Here is a 13,376-nt window from a genome sequence, read left to right on the forward strand (position 1 = left end):
CCCCGTCACTCGGTGTTCACGGGTCTTCTGCGATGTTGGCCTCAGCCGGAGCTCAAGGGTTTTGGCAGCTCAGAACCAAAGATGGATAACGCTGCCACTTTCCCCATCCACCGTCTCATAAACTACAACCCCCATCCCACGTTCGTGCTAAGAAATTCAAAGCCAGAAACTTTTTTAAAAAAAGACTCTGGAATTGCCTCGCTTTTCTGCTCTAAAGTCGTATGTATCCCACAGTCTTGGTGAGTTACGGCTTAGAGTCAGCACTGGTCCTACTACTTCCACAAAGAAAAAAAAAGAAACTTTTTTCTCCCCACTATGTCCAATTTTATCAGTTTCCCCCTCAAACCTGATTAATGGTATCTGGATCCAACTGGATGGCCCAGCCAGAAGCCTAGGGACCCTCTTCAGGTCCGTTCCCACCTATGCAAATATCTGACCAGTAAGTGCCATCAACTATACCCCTTAGCATCTCTGCCCCGCCCCAACTGCTACCGCCTGACTTTAGAGCGTAATCATTTTGTACAAACTACTGAAATACACTTTTTGCTGGGAACTCATCCCCTAGCCTCTGCCTAGCCATCTCCTAAACTCCAGTCAGTCACCTTCATAAATCTCAATCCACAGGGCTCTTAGAATGCTTCCGGTGCTCTCCATGGCTACAGAGGAACGAACCCTCTCCTTAGAAAAGCCTCGTCTGTTTCCTGACTCCTCCAGTGTCTCAGCCCCCTCCCCTTGCGCTCTGTGCTCCAGCTGCACCGTCCTACACTTAGAGTTGCCTACTGTGCCAATACCCCCCCCCCCCCGTCCCCCCGCCGGGCACACGCTCAGAGAACTTAACCGTCTCATACCCGTGTGGGGCAGAAGATAGACGAGTTTCCCCCTTGAGCTCGGCCCAGGGAGGCGGGTGTGTGAGCCCCCTCCTGTGGGTGGCACAGGGACCCCCCCATCCTATCCTTCCTGCACAGCCCGGGAAGCCTGCGGCCTCACCTAACAAGTCTGCTGCCAGCAGAGAAGAATCCAAGCGTCTGTGGGGACATCCAGAGGTCATCTATAAGCCAACTTTTTTTTTTTGTAATCACAAAATGGTATTGTCCTAATTGGATCGTCTAATTCAAAAAACTACGAAACAAATGACTTTAGATGTCTAAAAATCAAAGTAGGTCTCGATAGAAGTTTGCTTCCCTTATAAACCTCACGAGGACCCTTTATTGCCTCTGAAAGTGACTCTCAAAGGAATTCTCAAGGCAAGAGGGCACTACAGCGATGCTCTGAAGGTCCGGTGCTTTTAGGAGTGGAATGCGACATATTCCCAACTCATGACTCAATCACTAGGTACTTCTGAGCGATCAGCCTGTGATCAGCATGCTGTCCTCAAGGAGCTCTACTTACAGAGCCAAACGGGTACAAGTGCCGCACACACGAGAGGTGCTGGTGCAGGGAAGGGAGAGTTTCATGAACAAAACAAACTGAGCTGGATTCTGCTGTGAAAAGAGGTCAGGCGGGAGGAGGCATCGGCTGAGCACCACCTCAGTCCCTGCACCGAGCCCAGCAATGTCCTGCGCCCGCGCCCCTCTGGCTGCAATGCGAGAAGAGTCCGTATCCCCGGCTGTATCTAAAGGCAACACCTCTACCTACGCTCCTGACTTTCCCCATCTCACCCACGTCAGGACCACTCCCGCAGTCACCCCGTCTCTGAACCATGAATTGCTTGGTCTCTGTTGGACCGATCCAGCAACACCCTAGGATGCTTTAACCACGCATCCAGAATAAAGAAAGAAATCCTTCTGACCGCAAGTCCTCCATCCAGACACAACGCTATGCGCCTGCTTCCTTTCACAGCCACCGTCGTCAGGATCTCCGCCTCCACTGCCTCGGCGCCCTCGCCTCGTTCTCTCTCCAGCTCTCCTGGGGCTCTCGGGCGCCCCCCAGCCTGGTCTTCCTTCTCTCTCACTCCCTCCTTTCAGTCTCCTGGCCTAGTTGTTCCTCCTCTGCCGGGCCTCTGAAGGTTGGGCGTATCCTCTGTATGCGGCCTGTCCTGAAATGAACTCTCGAGTCCTCTACCACTCTATGCGCACGGCCCCACACGGACGCTGCCCACGCCATCCACCCGACGTTCCAAGCCCCTCCACCAACTGCTGGCTTCCTCGGGGAGTCCGCTTCGCCCGGTTGCTCCCAAGGCCTTGCCACCTCAGGAAGAGGCACTGCCGTCCACCAAGTTACTTCAGCCAGAAAGCCAGCCTGCATTACTTTTTGTTCTACCCCTCACATCGGACCAGCAAAGTCATGGCAGCTCCGCCTGCACAATGCATCAAGGATCTGGCCCCTTCCCATCACCCTCCCTGCTCCTTCGCCAGGCTTTCCCTGGGACAACTCCCTGGCTGGTCTCCCCGCTCCCACCTGTCCTTCCACTGTGCGCTCTCCACAGCTGCAGAGGGGCTGTTTTTAAGCACACATGAGACGGCACCACGCCTCTGCCTGAAGCTCTCCAATGCAGTCCCGCTGCACGTAGAAGAAAACCCCAGCCCCGCGCCCTCTCCACCATCACCGCCCACAGGCCCTCTCTTCCTCACTCACTCGCCACACTGGCCGGCCTTCCCTCCCAGTTCCCGTTTTAGGCTTCACATCGCCCGTATCCTCTGCCTAGGGAGCCCGTCTCTGAGCCTCACGTGGCTGTTCATCATTCAGCTCCCACGTCATCTCCTCGGTGAGGCTGCACCTGACCCCCAGGGCTAAGTGGCACCTCCTGCCTGCCCTCCCCCTGCCCACACCAGCCCCAACCTCGTCACCTTTATTTTCATCCCAGAATCTTTCTTGATCTGAAAATTTTAATTCTCTTGTATTTACTGCCCATGACCTACCAGTAGATTGTAACGTCAGCAAAGCCAGAGACAGGCCTGTTTTCCTCCCTCCACGTTTAGATCAGTGACTAGAAGAGGGTACAAATTTTTTCCAAACGCTACATGAGAGGAGGCAGAGAGAATGAGGCGTCCAAACCAAGTCGCACAGCAAAGGCCAAAAGGAAGAAATGAGAGGAAGTCTGGTTCATGTCAGTGAATGAAGAGACCAGCTGGACTAGAGCAGAAAAAGAGCAGTGGGAAATAAAACGATGCTCAGAAAGCCGGAATCAAACTAGGAAAGGTCTCCAGTGCCAAGCTGGATGGCCAGAACTTACACTGTAGGCACGAGAGAGGCACTGAAGGCTCCTAAACACAGGAATGAGCGGAGCACTTAAGGGGTTAATTTGGTAACGACATGTAGGGTGTACTAGGGGAACCAGAGTAAGGGCAGGGAGCCAGTTCAGCAATTACCCGAGGAGATGAGATCAGGGTCCAAACCTGCCCAGGCTAAATGGAACAAAAGAAATTGCTGAGAGGTACGTTTTGTAATAAACCTAGCAACCAGAGGAAGAGGGTGGAAGGGAAGAAAGTCAAGCTTGTGTAGCTGGGAGAATGCTGTTCGAAATGGAGAAATCAGGGAAAAAAAAAAAGAGTCCAACGCTGGGCTGTGGTTCCAGAAAACCAATCCCCAGGACCAAAGATGAGCCTGGGGAGCCGGTTCATTGCCCTCCTCAGTGTTAAGAGCATCCAGTGAGGCACCCAGCTGCTTTTAGAGCCTCCCTGTCGCCACCCTGGGCCATCAGCACAAGAGTGGGGACCACCACTTATCGCTGAATCCCCAATACTTGGGATGCAGGTAGACAGCTGACAGCCAAAAGCTACTTGTTGAACAAATCATCAGCGCAAAGGTGATGGCTGAAACCTAGAGAATGGAAATGGTTCTCAAAGAAGAGAACTAAGCCTTGGGGCGGTGTCCCCATCAGAGGGTGGGAAGGCCAGGAGTGAAGGGGCGATGAGACAGGGAGGTAGGAGGTGTGAGGTGAGGCAACAAGGGAAGGAAACACTGAACCAGCAGTATTTAAAACGACTAGAAATGTCAGGGGAAAGTCAAGACCAAGACCAAGGAAAGGCCTCTCAAGTTGACAAGATGACCAGAGCCAGCAGCTTCAATGGAGCTGCGAGGATACAAGTGAGACCAGGGCCCATAAAGGGAGGGAAGGTCATAAGAAAGACGTGCAGAGAGAAGGTGCAGAAGACAAAGGACCTTCTCCTGGCCAGCCCGTCACTGAAGCCCCAGAGTGCCAGCCTCGGGCGGAGGGAGAAACAGCCGGGATCAGCTGGCCGTGGGAGAGGAAATCTGACCGGTGAGGGAACACTGTCTTACACCCTACAGCGCAAGGCAACACGAACAGACACACGCAGCACCTGAGCCGTCAGCACACTGGCGAGAGCGTGTCTAAGCAGAGCCCGAGCACCCGGAGCAGCGCTCCTACCATGGGGACCTTGCTGGGGCTTTCAGTATCCATCAGGACGCCGGCTCTTTTGCACCCTCGCGTTGGGGATGGCTCCTGGCCCGCATCCGCTTTCTCAGAGGGAGGCAATTTCCATCCTTCGGCAGAGGCGAACATCCAGTCAGCCGCAGAGAACTGGCTTCTGGGGACACTGTTGGTCACAGTGTCAGCTGGGGCTGCAGGGGGTGGCGAGGCTGCTGGCTGTGCGCTGGGTCCTCTGCCGTCCTCGGAGCCCTTGGACGGAGATGCAAACTCTGCTGGGGACGCACAGCTCATGGAGAGCTGGTCTTGCAAAAAATGTCTTAAACGAGTTTTTCTGCGGACATTGTTCCTCAAAATGGCGCTCCGGAGATGAGGTTCCTCTGCGATGACGTACACTCGGCCGCGGCCCCTGGTCACCGCGGTGTACACGTGCTGCCAGTCCTGGCGGCCCGCCTTCCCCACCACGTAGACCACGGTCTGCTCCTCAGAGCCCTGCAGGGAGAAACCATCGGGGGCTTAGCGCTGCGCCACCGGACAGGAAGGACAGACAAGTCCTCCCAAGACCTCCTACCTGGCCACACTACTCATACGTGGGGAGCCACTTTCTTCATTACCCAGCAGCTCACGATTTCTAATTACGCTGCTAAGTTCAGGTCTCAGATCCACGACTGGCTTGTAGAAACCCAGAAATAAACTTTAAAGTCTGCGCACACTGCCAGATAATGAAATAATTTAAAATGATTGTATGAACTTTGTGTGTAAATATATTATCCCACTCTTACTTTATACAACAAAAAATAGACACCTTAAGAATCCAATAGGAGGAGAATAAATATATATACTTACTTATATATATTTTTATCAAGTATTTACATATAGATACTTTACATACTATTTGGCAAACATCAAAGATGTTAAAAAACTGGAGCCCGGCCAGGCGTGGCTCAGTGGTTGAGCATCGACCTGGGATCCAGGGCACATGCCCGGGTTGCACGGGCTAGGCAGCCGATCAATGACTCTCTCATCATTGATGTTTCTATCTCTCTCTCCCCCTTTCCTTTCCTCTCTCTGAAATTAATAAAGATATATTTAAAAAATAAAAAATACAAAAAATAAAAAACTGGATACATCTATATATAAAATGATCACAACTATGTAACACAAAATAAAATTACTCTGACTCAAAAAAGTACCTACAAAATAAACATAAATCACAAAACAAACTAAATCACAAAAAAGGAAGGTAATTCTATCAAAATTATAACTAGACTGTCTCCAAAATGAAGGGCCAATGGATCATTTTTTTTGTTCTACTTTTCTCTATTTTCCCATTGTTGAACCATTTATTACTTTTTTCAAGATAAACAAAACAAAAGAGAACAGTGAACCACTGCCTTTTAAGTTTAGCAAGCCAAGCATGGCGCAGGTAAGAAAAATGCCCAATGTCAACATGTGACTGAGAAGAGTGTCAAGTTTTGTAGCTATTCTTAGTCCCTATGTTTTCTGCGCCCTCGTGAGCTAAGACATGGTTTGAACTTCATCTCCCCTAATGTTCCCACATTACCTGCCTAGTGAACTGTGGGAGACAAATGACTACATGGGCAGGTAGAAATCTAGATCCATCCTCACCACTTTTCAATAGTATTTACCACCTTATAACATAGTATGTAGTTTATTTAATTTTTTACAGTTGTGTATGTTTCTACCCACTTCCCCACCAAATGTAATCTTCACATTGGCAGGTATCTTCATCTGTTTCATGGACTGACCTATACTAAGCACCAAGAACAGAGTAGGGCTCAGTATTTGTTGAGCTGAATTGAATTTGGAAGGAACAAACTATGCTAATATAAGATAATCATGAATGTTTTTAGAGGTAAGAGGTGCTATTTTAACAATGAAATAAGAGCCGGGTTCAGTAAAAGGAACACTTAGAGATATTCACTCCAATCTCAACCCAATAATCATAAAAACCCCTTCACTCTGCATTTACCCAGAAATGCAACTGGAAGACTGGATTATAAATTTGAGAAAATCTCAGAAAATACAGCAAAATGATAACAAGAGGTGAAATAAAAGAGACTGGTAAGAAACTGAGACAACCACTTCCAGAGATCCAACATAACAGAGGTTCTAGAAAGAGAAAACAGAGAAAACTCAGGACAAGAGATCTTAATGAATTATTCAAGATTTCCCAAAACTGAATGATATGAGTTTTCAGAATTATAGAGACCATGAGAGGATTTCACAGTCAGAAATATTGCACAACGACATAACTGGTTGTGTTTTTTATCCAACAGACACAGTTAACTGACCGTCCCCCTCTTGTTTGGGGAACTCCAGGATTTCACAGTCAGAAATATTGCACAACGACATAACTGGTTGTGTTTTTTATCCAACAGACACAGTTAACTGACCGTCCCCCTCTTGTTTGGGGAACTTAAGGCCAGATCTGCAGTCTACATTAGCAAGCAAATAGGCTGGTGTGTGTATAAGCATTCCAACCCACTTCTGGCACAAATCCTTTCACCATCCTTACCTTTATTTTTCACTTGATATCATTTCTTTATTGTTTTTAAAAATCATGCTGAATTGTGGGCATTTCTGTTGCCATTTCAAATTCTTTTGGAACTGAAATGGGGTAAGTTAAATACACACCATTCACTTAAGAAATAAAAAGCCTAGACTAATTAGCATCTGCCTACTAGTAGAGGAGATAGGCTAACCTAAATTCTTCTGCATAAAAATGGAGGTCAATGCAGCTTCATCACTAAAACAACATTCTGCCCTGGCCAGTGTGCCTAGTGGTAGAGTGTCGGCCTGGGCAAGGAAGGGTCTTGGGTTCGATTCCTGGTCCTAGCACGTACTTGGGTTGCAAGTTCGTTCCCAGGTCCCGGTCAGAGCAAGTGCAGGAGACAACGAATCAATGTATCTCTCTCACATCGATGTTTCTCTCTCTCCCTCCCTTCCATTCTCTCTAAAAAATCAATGGAAAAAAGATCCTTGGGTGAGAATTAACAAAAACAAAAACAAAACAGAAAACAACATTCCAGAAAAGGGAGCTCAAAACAATGAGATAAATAACAGAGCCACTAATAACTTACGAGAATTCAAGAGTATTAAAATAGAGCTTAAAAGTACGTTGCACTAAATGGAATGCAGTCCAGGATTAGACCCTGGAACAGAAAAAAGGCAAAATGAAAAAATGTGAAATCCACACAAGTATAGAGTTTAGTTAACAGCTCTGTACCAACAGTAATTTCTTTTTGACAAATACCAAAATTACTTAAGATGTTAGCATTAGGGAAAGCTGGGTGCAGGCTATATGGGAGCTCTCGGTGTTATCTCCCCAGCTTTTCTGTAAATCTAAAAGTACTCCCAAATAAAAAGTGGTTGCCTCGCAAGGGCGAAGAAGGGGACACATTTGTCAAAACTCATCCAACTTTATCATTAAAATGTGTATGCAAATTATACCCCAATAATAGCTGATTAAATAAAAATAAGCAAGTCACAAAAATCTATAAGCATTACTATAGCATTTGTGTAAAGCTTGGTGACCTTGTTTCTGTATGAACAGACAAACCCAGCAGAAGTCACTTCTGACGGGTGGGAAGGCACCGGACAAGGGGATATGGGTAGGATAAGTGAGGCATTTGCTTAGGACATAAAATTTAAAACGATGCCAAGAAACTCAGCAATCGAGATAAATAATATTTTAATATAATATTTTTAAAAATAAAAATTTACACCGAAAAAGATCCATGATGAACAAAATATCAAAATTTTAAATAAAGACAAGGTCAGTAATAGTGCCAGGCCAAGCAGCAGTGGAGAATGACGCAAGAGGCAAATTCAGTCCTGCTGGTCCTGACACTTCCACCCCTGGAGGGAAGGGAAGGCCTGAGGATGAGCCTTTAACTAGGGTGTCTCAGTTCCTGAATACAGAGAGCTCCGAAGCAAAAAGGAATAAAAGTTTTATGTCTGTGTAGCATTTTCTGTACTTTTGTGCATTGTGTTTCCTAACTTAAAAAAAAATTTTAAAAAAGCAATAAAAATTAAGAAGAATATAAGGAATTCTATGGCTTGGCAAGATAGTTAAATAGCTTCATAAATTCCACTTACCTGAAAAGTGTGAATAGTTCTTGCCCATGCATGTCTTATGCGACAATGTTTCATTAGTTTGTTAAAATCCACAGTGACTTCCAAGCCAGCCATATTATTAATGGTCAAGTATCTTCTCTTTCTAAAAGTTATATCAGTTTTATCCTGTCACCAAAACAAAGAACCATTTTGTATGTGTTCAAATATGCACACCGCAAAGATATTCTCTCGTTGAACCTTATAAGCAAAACAGCATGTTTACTCATTGTAATTGTTAAGAATTTCCAAAGGCTTAAAATCTATGCTTGAGCACAAACTGAATATATATACACACAAATATTTTAATAAAAACAAATGGGAGCCCAGCCGGGCATGGCTCAGTGGTGGAGCATTGACCTACAATCCAGGAGATCCTGGTTCGATTCCCGATCAGGACAGATGCCCGGGTTGCAGGCTCGATCCCCAGCAGGGGGAGTGCAGGAGGCACCCAATCAATGATTCTCTCCCATCATTGATCTTTCTATCCCTCTCTTCCCCTCTCCCTTCCTCTCTCTGAAATCAATAAAGATATATATATATTTTTTAAAAGGAAGTTTTTGGTCCTTGAAACAACTAAATTTCACTCTCTGGAAAACAGTCTGTGTTGTCTTTCTTACTTTGAAGTCTATACATTTTATTTCTTGTACTAAGTACGTCTGCATATACTCTTTGCAAAAACTACTTTTCCTCGCAGCTTTTAAAGAATAAGCTTAGAAGTTTATGAGGATGTTTATACAATGAGAACAAATTCAAGGTGACTTCTACAGTTTCCATATTTAAGCAGCAACCAAGGAATGATGTTTTGTGACATATGTCATTTGTCCCTTGTTTTTGTTACTCAAGCCCTGCAAACTTACTAAAAATGTTTTTTCACAGTCTTCTATAAAATATAACAGTCCGGCCAGAGTGGCTCCATTGGTTAGGCACCGTCCTGTGCACCGAGAGGCTGCCAGTTTGATTCCCAGTCAGGGCACATACCTGGGTTGTGGGTTTGATCCTTGGCTGGGGCCAGTACGGGAGGCAACCAATTGATGTTTCTCTCTCACATTGATGTTTCTCTCTCTCTCCCTCCCTCTTTGCCTCTCTCTAAGCATGTCCTCGGGTGAGGATTGAAAATACAAGAGAAAGGAACACTTTCCAACTTGTTTTAATAAGACAGTATCACTCTGACACCAAAACCAGATGAGACATTACTAGAAAACTACGAACGAAAATCCCTCAAACATGGACACAAAAATCCTTAACAAAAAATTTTGGAAGAAGCATATCAACTCTGATATGACTGGATTTTGAATCAACCCTAGGGCAATTAAACAAACACAAATCTACCCCTAGTAGATAAAAAGGTACTACTTTTCTGTTATCACTTACTTCTGTTATGAAAAAGATTTCTCCGTTGCAGAGTCGAATACCACTTTCCAAGTCATACTTATTTTTAGCAACACCATGAGGAGCACCATTCAAGTCCTCACCACCGGCCTCAAGTTCATTACTCTGCTGACCACTGGAGGTAGTTTCAGGCAGTAAATCCGAAAGATATGCATTCTTGGTACAACAAATTTTATGGCCAACTCCAAATATAAGTCTATTCTGATGGTCTCTGGGTCAGAAAATGATAATAAATCATTAAGTTTGGAAAATCTTAATTTCATTTTGTTTAAGCATGAACTCCCACTCAGATCCAGTCCAATGCTCAAAATAATTTCCATACTTTTACTCCACTGTTGTTCTCCAAAGTTCCACAAGAGATCAGGCTCCCACAGGTGTGGTCTGATTACCTACACTCTCCATACTACCTCAAAGTCAAGACCACTGCCCAGCCAAATTTTTTTTTTTAGAAATCTTGACATAAATACTGATGTCTCTCTGTCCCTCAATATACTAAAAGTTACCATATATCTTACTGATTCTACCTTTTAAATTCATCCTCTCCTCTCCAATCACTCCTATCACTGCCTATTTCAGGTCTTAGAGCACTTACACATATTTCTATTATAAAAATGCTAACGTATTAAAATAACAGCAGCAAACTGAATAAATGCTGGCGATATACTAGCTACTGCAGTAAGTGCTTTAGGTATATTATTTCACTTCACCCTCACTACAGCTCTGTGAGGAAATTCTGTGTGAGTACCCTCTTTCACATACATGGGAAGGTGAAATTACCTGCCCAAGACCATAGTCCCTGGGATCCAGACTGCATGACCCCAATCTTGTGCCTTTTAAACCCTCTGGTAGACTACCTAACTTGGTTTTTTTGCATGTCTTCCCTCAACTAGCACATCTCTGGGTTCTCTGCACTTAATAAATAGTAGTTGTTGATAAATGCAATAGATGTGAGTTAATTTTTCCTGTGTGTAAAAAGAGTGGCTTTTCTGCACTCTTATTTCTCTGATTGATGTTCACTACGGTGCTCTCTGCAGGCAGCCTGCTGCTAACATTCTTGGGCACACCACACACGTATTATAATTTGAAAAATTCTCCTGAATTCTCCATGCTCATCTTGGAGAAGCTGGAGTTTGTCAACCTGGAAACCACAAGGAAAATTTTATTCCTTATTTTTTTTACTACATTGGTTACCAAAAGGGCGATTTCTAAGGCTACATATTATATTTAATTGAAGAGATCATCTTCACAAATGCGAAAAAATGATTTTTAAACATGTGGGTACAGTGATAAATGTCAAAACAAACAAAAAAACAACTGTCCCCAAAGTTTAGTCCCTTGGTGCTCACCTGTTCAGCTGGCCTGTGTAGTGCTTGCAACAGCAGGTGTTGATGACGTCACAGTCTTGCCTGAAACACATCAAAATGCAAGGGTCACTTTGGTGGTACCTGTTTTGTGCTTGTTTGTTATTAACAGTACAACATCCTGGATTCTATAAAAAGTCTCCAGGAATTTCTCCAGGAAAAAGTATTTTGTAAATTCGATCTTAACATAAACCTTTGTTACAGTCAGAGTTCCTATGAGTTTCCAAACAAAATACTTGGTAGAAAGAGCCCTGTTTAGAAACTGCCCTGTACATGTCTAACAAAGAAATATCTCAGAAAGAATTAACGGTGATGAGCTAGGAGAGACTCTCATTCTGCCCTGGCCAGTGTGGCTCAGTTGGCTGGAGTGTCACCCCGTGCACCAAAAGGTCGTGGGTTCGATTCCTGGCCAGGGCGCATACCTAGATTTCGGGTTCCATCCCCAGTCGGGGTGCATGTGAGAGGCAACCGATAAATGCTTCTCTTTCACATTTATGTTTCTCTCTCTATAAGATCAATAAAAACATATCCTCAGTGAGGATTAAAAAAAAAGATAGACTCTCATTCACACAGTATATCTTTACTAATAAGAAATAAGATTTAAAAGCTAGATTAAAGACCTTAAAATATTGCAAATGCTTTACCTTCTAAATGCAATAAATTGTGATGTTTCTGCACTCTGTAGGTCCTTTTCTTTGAGTAAAGTTCTAACGGCAAAATATAAATCTGACAATTCAAGAGAAAAAAGTTAACATGGAAAAGAGCCAAATTACAACACTGGAGAAACGAATTCAGTATTGCTGCTAAGAGGTGCAGGAAACATCTCACCAAATGGAATACAAGTTCACCACAGGTACATCAACCTCATTCCCTACATCAGTCAGAGCAACAGACGAGAGAGGGGAGACAAGGGCTCCAGACACCCTGTCCCCCACAGAGAGGTCGGCCACAAGCCAGGACAGCTCCTAATCGGTAATACACCCACTGTGCATTCACTGCTGGTTTGTGAATGCTGAATTCATATGAACAAGAGCACAAAATATGGAACAGAATTACTAATGCAAGGCTTCTTTCTGTTTTAAGCTCTGGTGGTACTAGTGGTAATGAGCTATAACTTGATAACTATTTCATTTCATCTTCACAACACTCGTATGAGGCACATATTATTATATCCAAGGCTGGTATTTAGTGAATACATACCAGTATAAAATACTGAGACATTTATACAATGGCTGGAAGATAGTTACTTCCCAAACACCACAGTGCCCCTTCCCCCAGAGCCCCCAGGCCTCCCCATGATTCAGCAACTAAAAGGTTAACCCTGGCACAGCAGGGGCACCCATGCCAAGAGTGGCTATACCCTACCAACTGGTAAATAGTGTGCCTATCACCACGGATTACATCCTTGTTATGAATGTGAAACTCAGGCTTTTGGCAGCAAAAGAAATTTTCCAGATGGAGTAGGATGGCCAGATCCTGTTTTACAGCTCAGATCAGACAGTGAGGACATCCACTGTCCTTCCTCAGAGCACTGAGAAGCAGGCTTCCACTAATCTCTCTTAGAGATATCACAAAACACCAAACACTTCCCGTGAGAGAAAGGAGATACAAAAATCTGAGTCGGAACATTCCCTCACAGCAGGTGAATCACGGGAGAATGAAGAAGCCCAGGCCTAGGGAGGCCCTGCTAGGGGGAGACTAAACGAGCTGCTAGCTGGGCACTTGGTTTTTCAGATGAAGGCAGGGTCATCACTGAAAAATGGTCAAGACTCAGCTTCCTCCAGAACAGGAGTTTCCCAAGGTCTCCCCGAATATTGTTCTCTTCTACACGTAACAAGGTCCTGCTATTCTGTTCATCACTTTTTTCACTCTCTCTACATCTCACAGATCAGCATGTACAGTGTTTCAATATGTACACTGTTTTCATTGATTCTAAGATATATGTCTTTCTCACATTTTAACATCTCTAAAATTCTAATCCAGCTAGGAAGCCTGTCTTAGGCCTTTGCACTCTGCAATAATGGGAATAATTTACTCAATAACTTAATTATTAATGAAAAAGTACTATATGCCTTTCTAAGGAATATTTATTGGATTCTGTTAAAGAGGAGACTAATTTGCCAGCTAAAGTTTGGAATTTAGACAAACACCATGAG

At 44.5% G+C, this 13,376-nt stretch overlaps 1 protein-coding gene across 1 annotated transcript in view; it reads right to left on the minus strand.

Moving 5' to 3' along the window:
• Positions 1 to 13,376, minus strand: part of HELB (DNA helicase B) — a 32,403-nt gene that overhangs the window by 4,696 nt on the left and 14,331 nt on the right. The window contains exons 8-12 of the mRNA XM_081128670.1: positions 11,865 to 11,946; positions 11,206 to 11,265; positions 9,842 to 10,070; positions 8,453 to 8,596; positions 4,331 to 4,822 (exon numbers count right to left, since the gene is read on the minus strand). Of these exons, the coding sequence (XP_080984796.1) occupies positions 4,331 to 4,822; positions 8,453 to 8,596; positions 9,842 to 10,070; positions 11,206 to 11,265; positions 11,865 to 11,946 (1,007 nt within the window). The remainder of the gene's footprint in view (positions 1 to 4,330; positions 4,823 to 8,452; positions 8,597 to 9,841; positions 10,071 to 11,205; positions 11,266 to 11,864; positions 11,947 to 13,376) is intronic.

This window comes from Miniopterus schreibersii (assembly GCF_964146895.1).
Source record: "Miniopterus schreibersii genome assembly, chromosome: 2".
Taxonomy (NCBI): domain Eukaryota; kingdom Metazoa; phylum Chordata; class Mammalia; order Chiroptera; family Miniopteridae; genus Miniopterus; species Miniopterus schreibersii.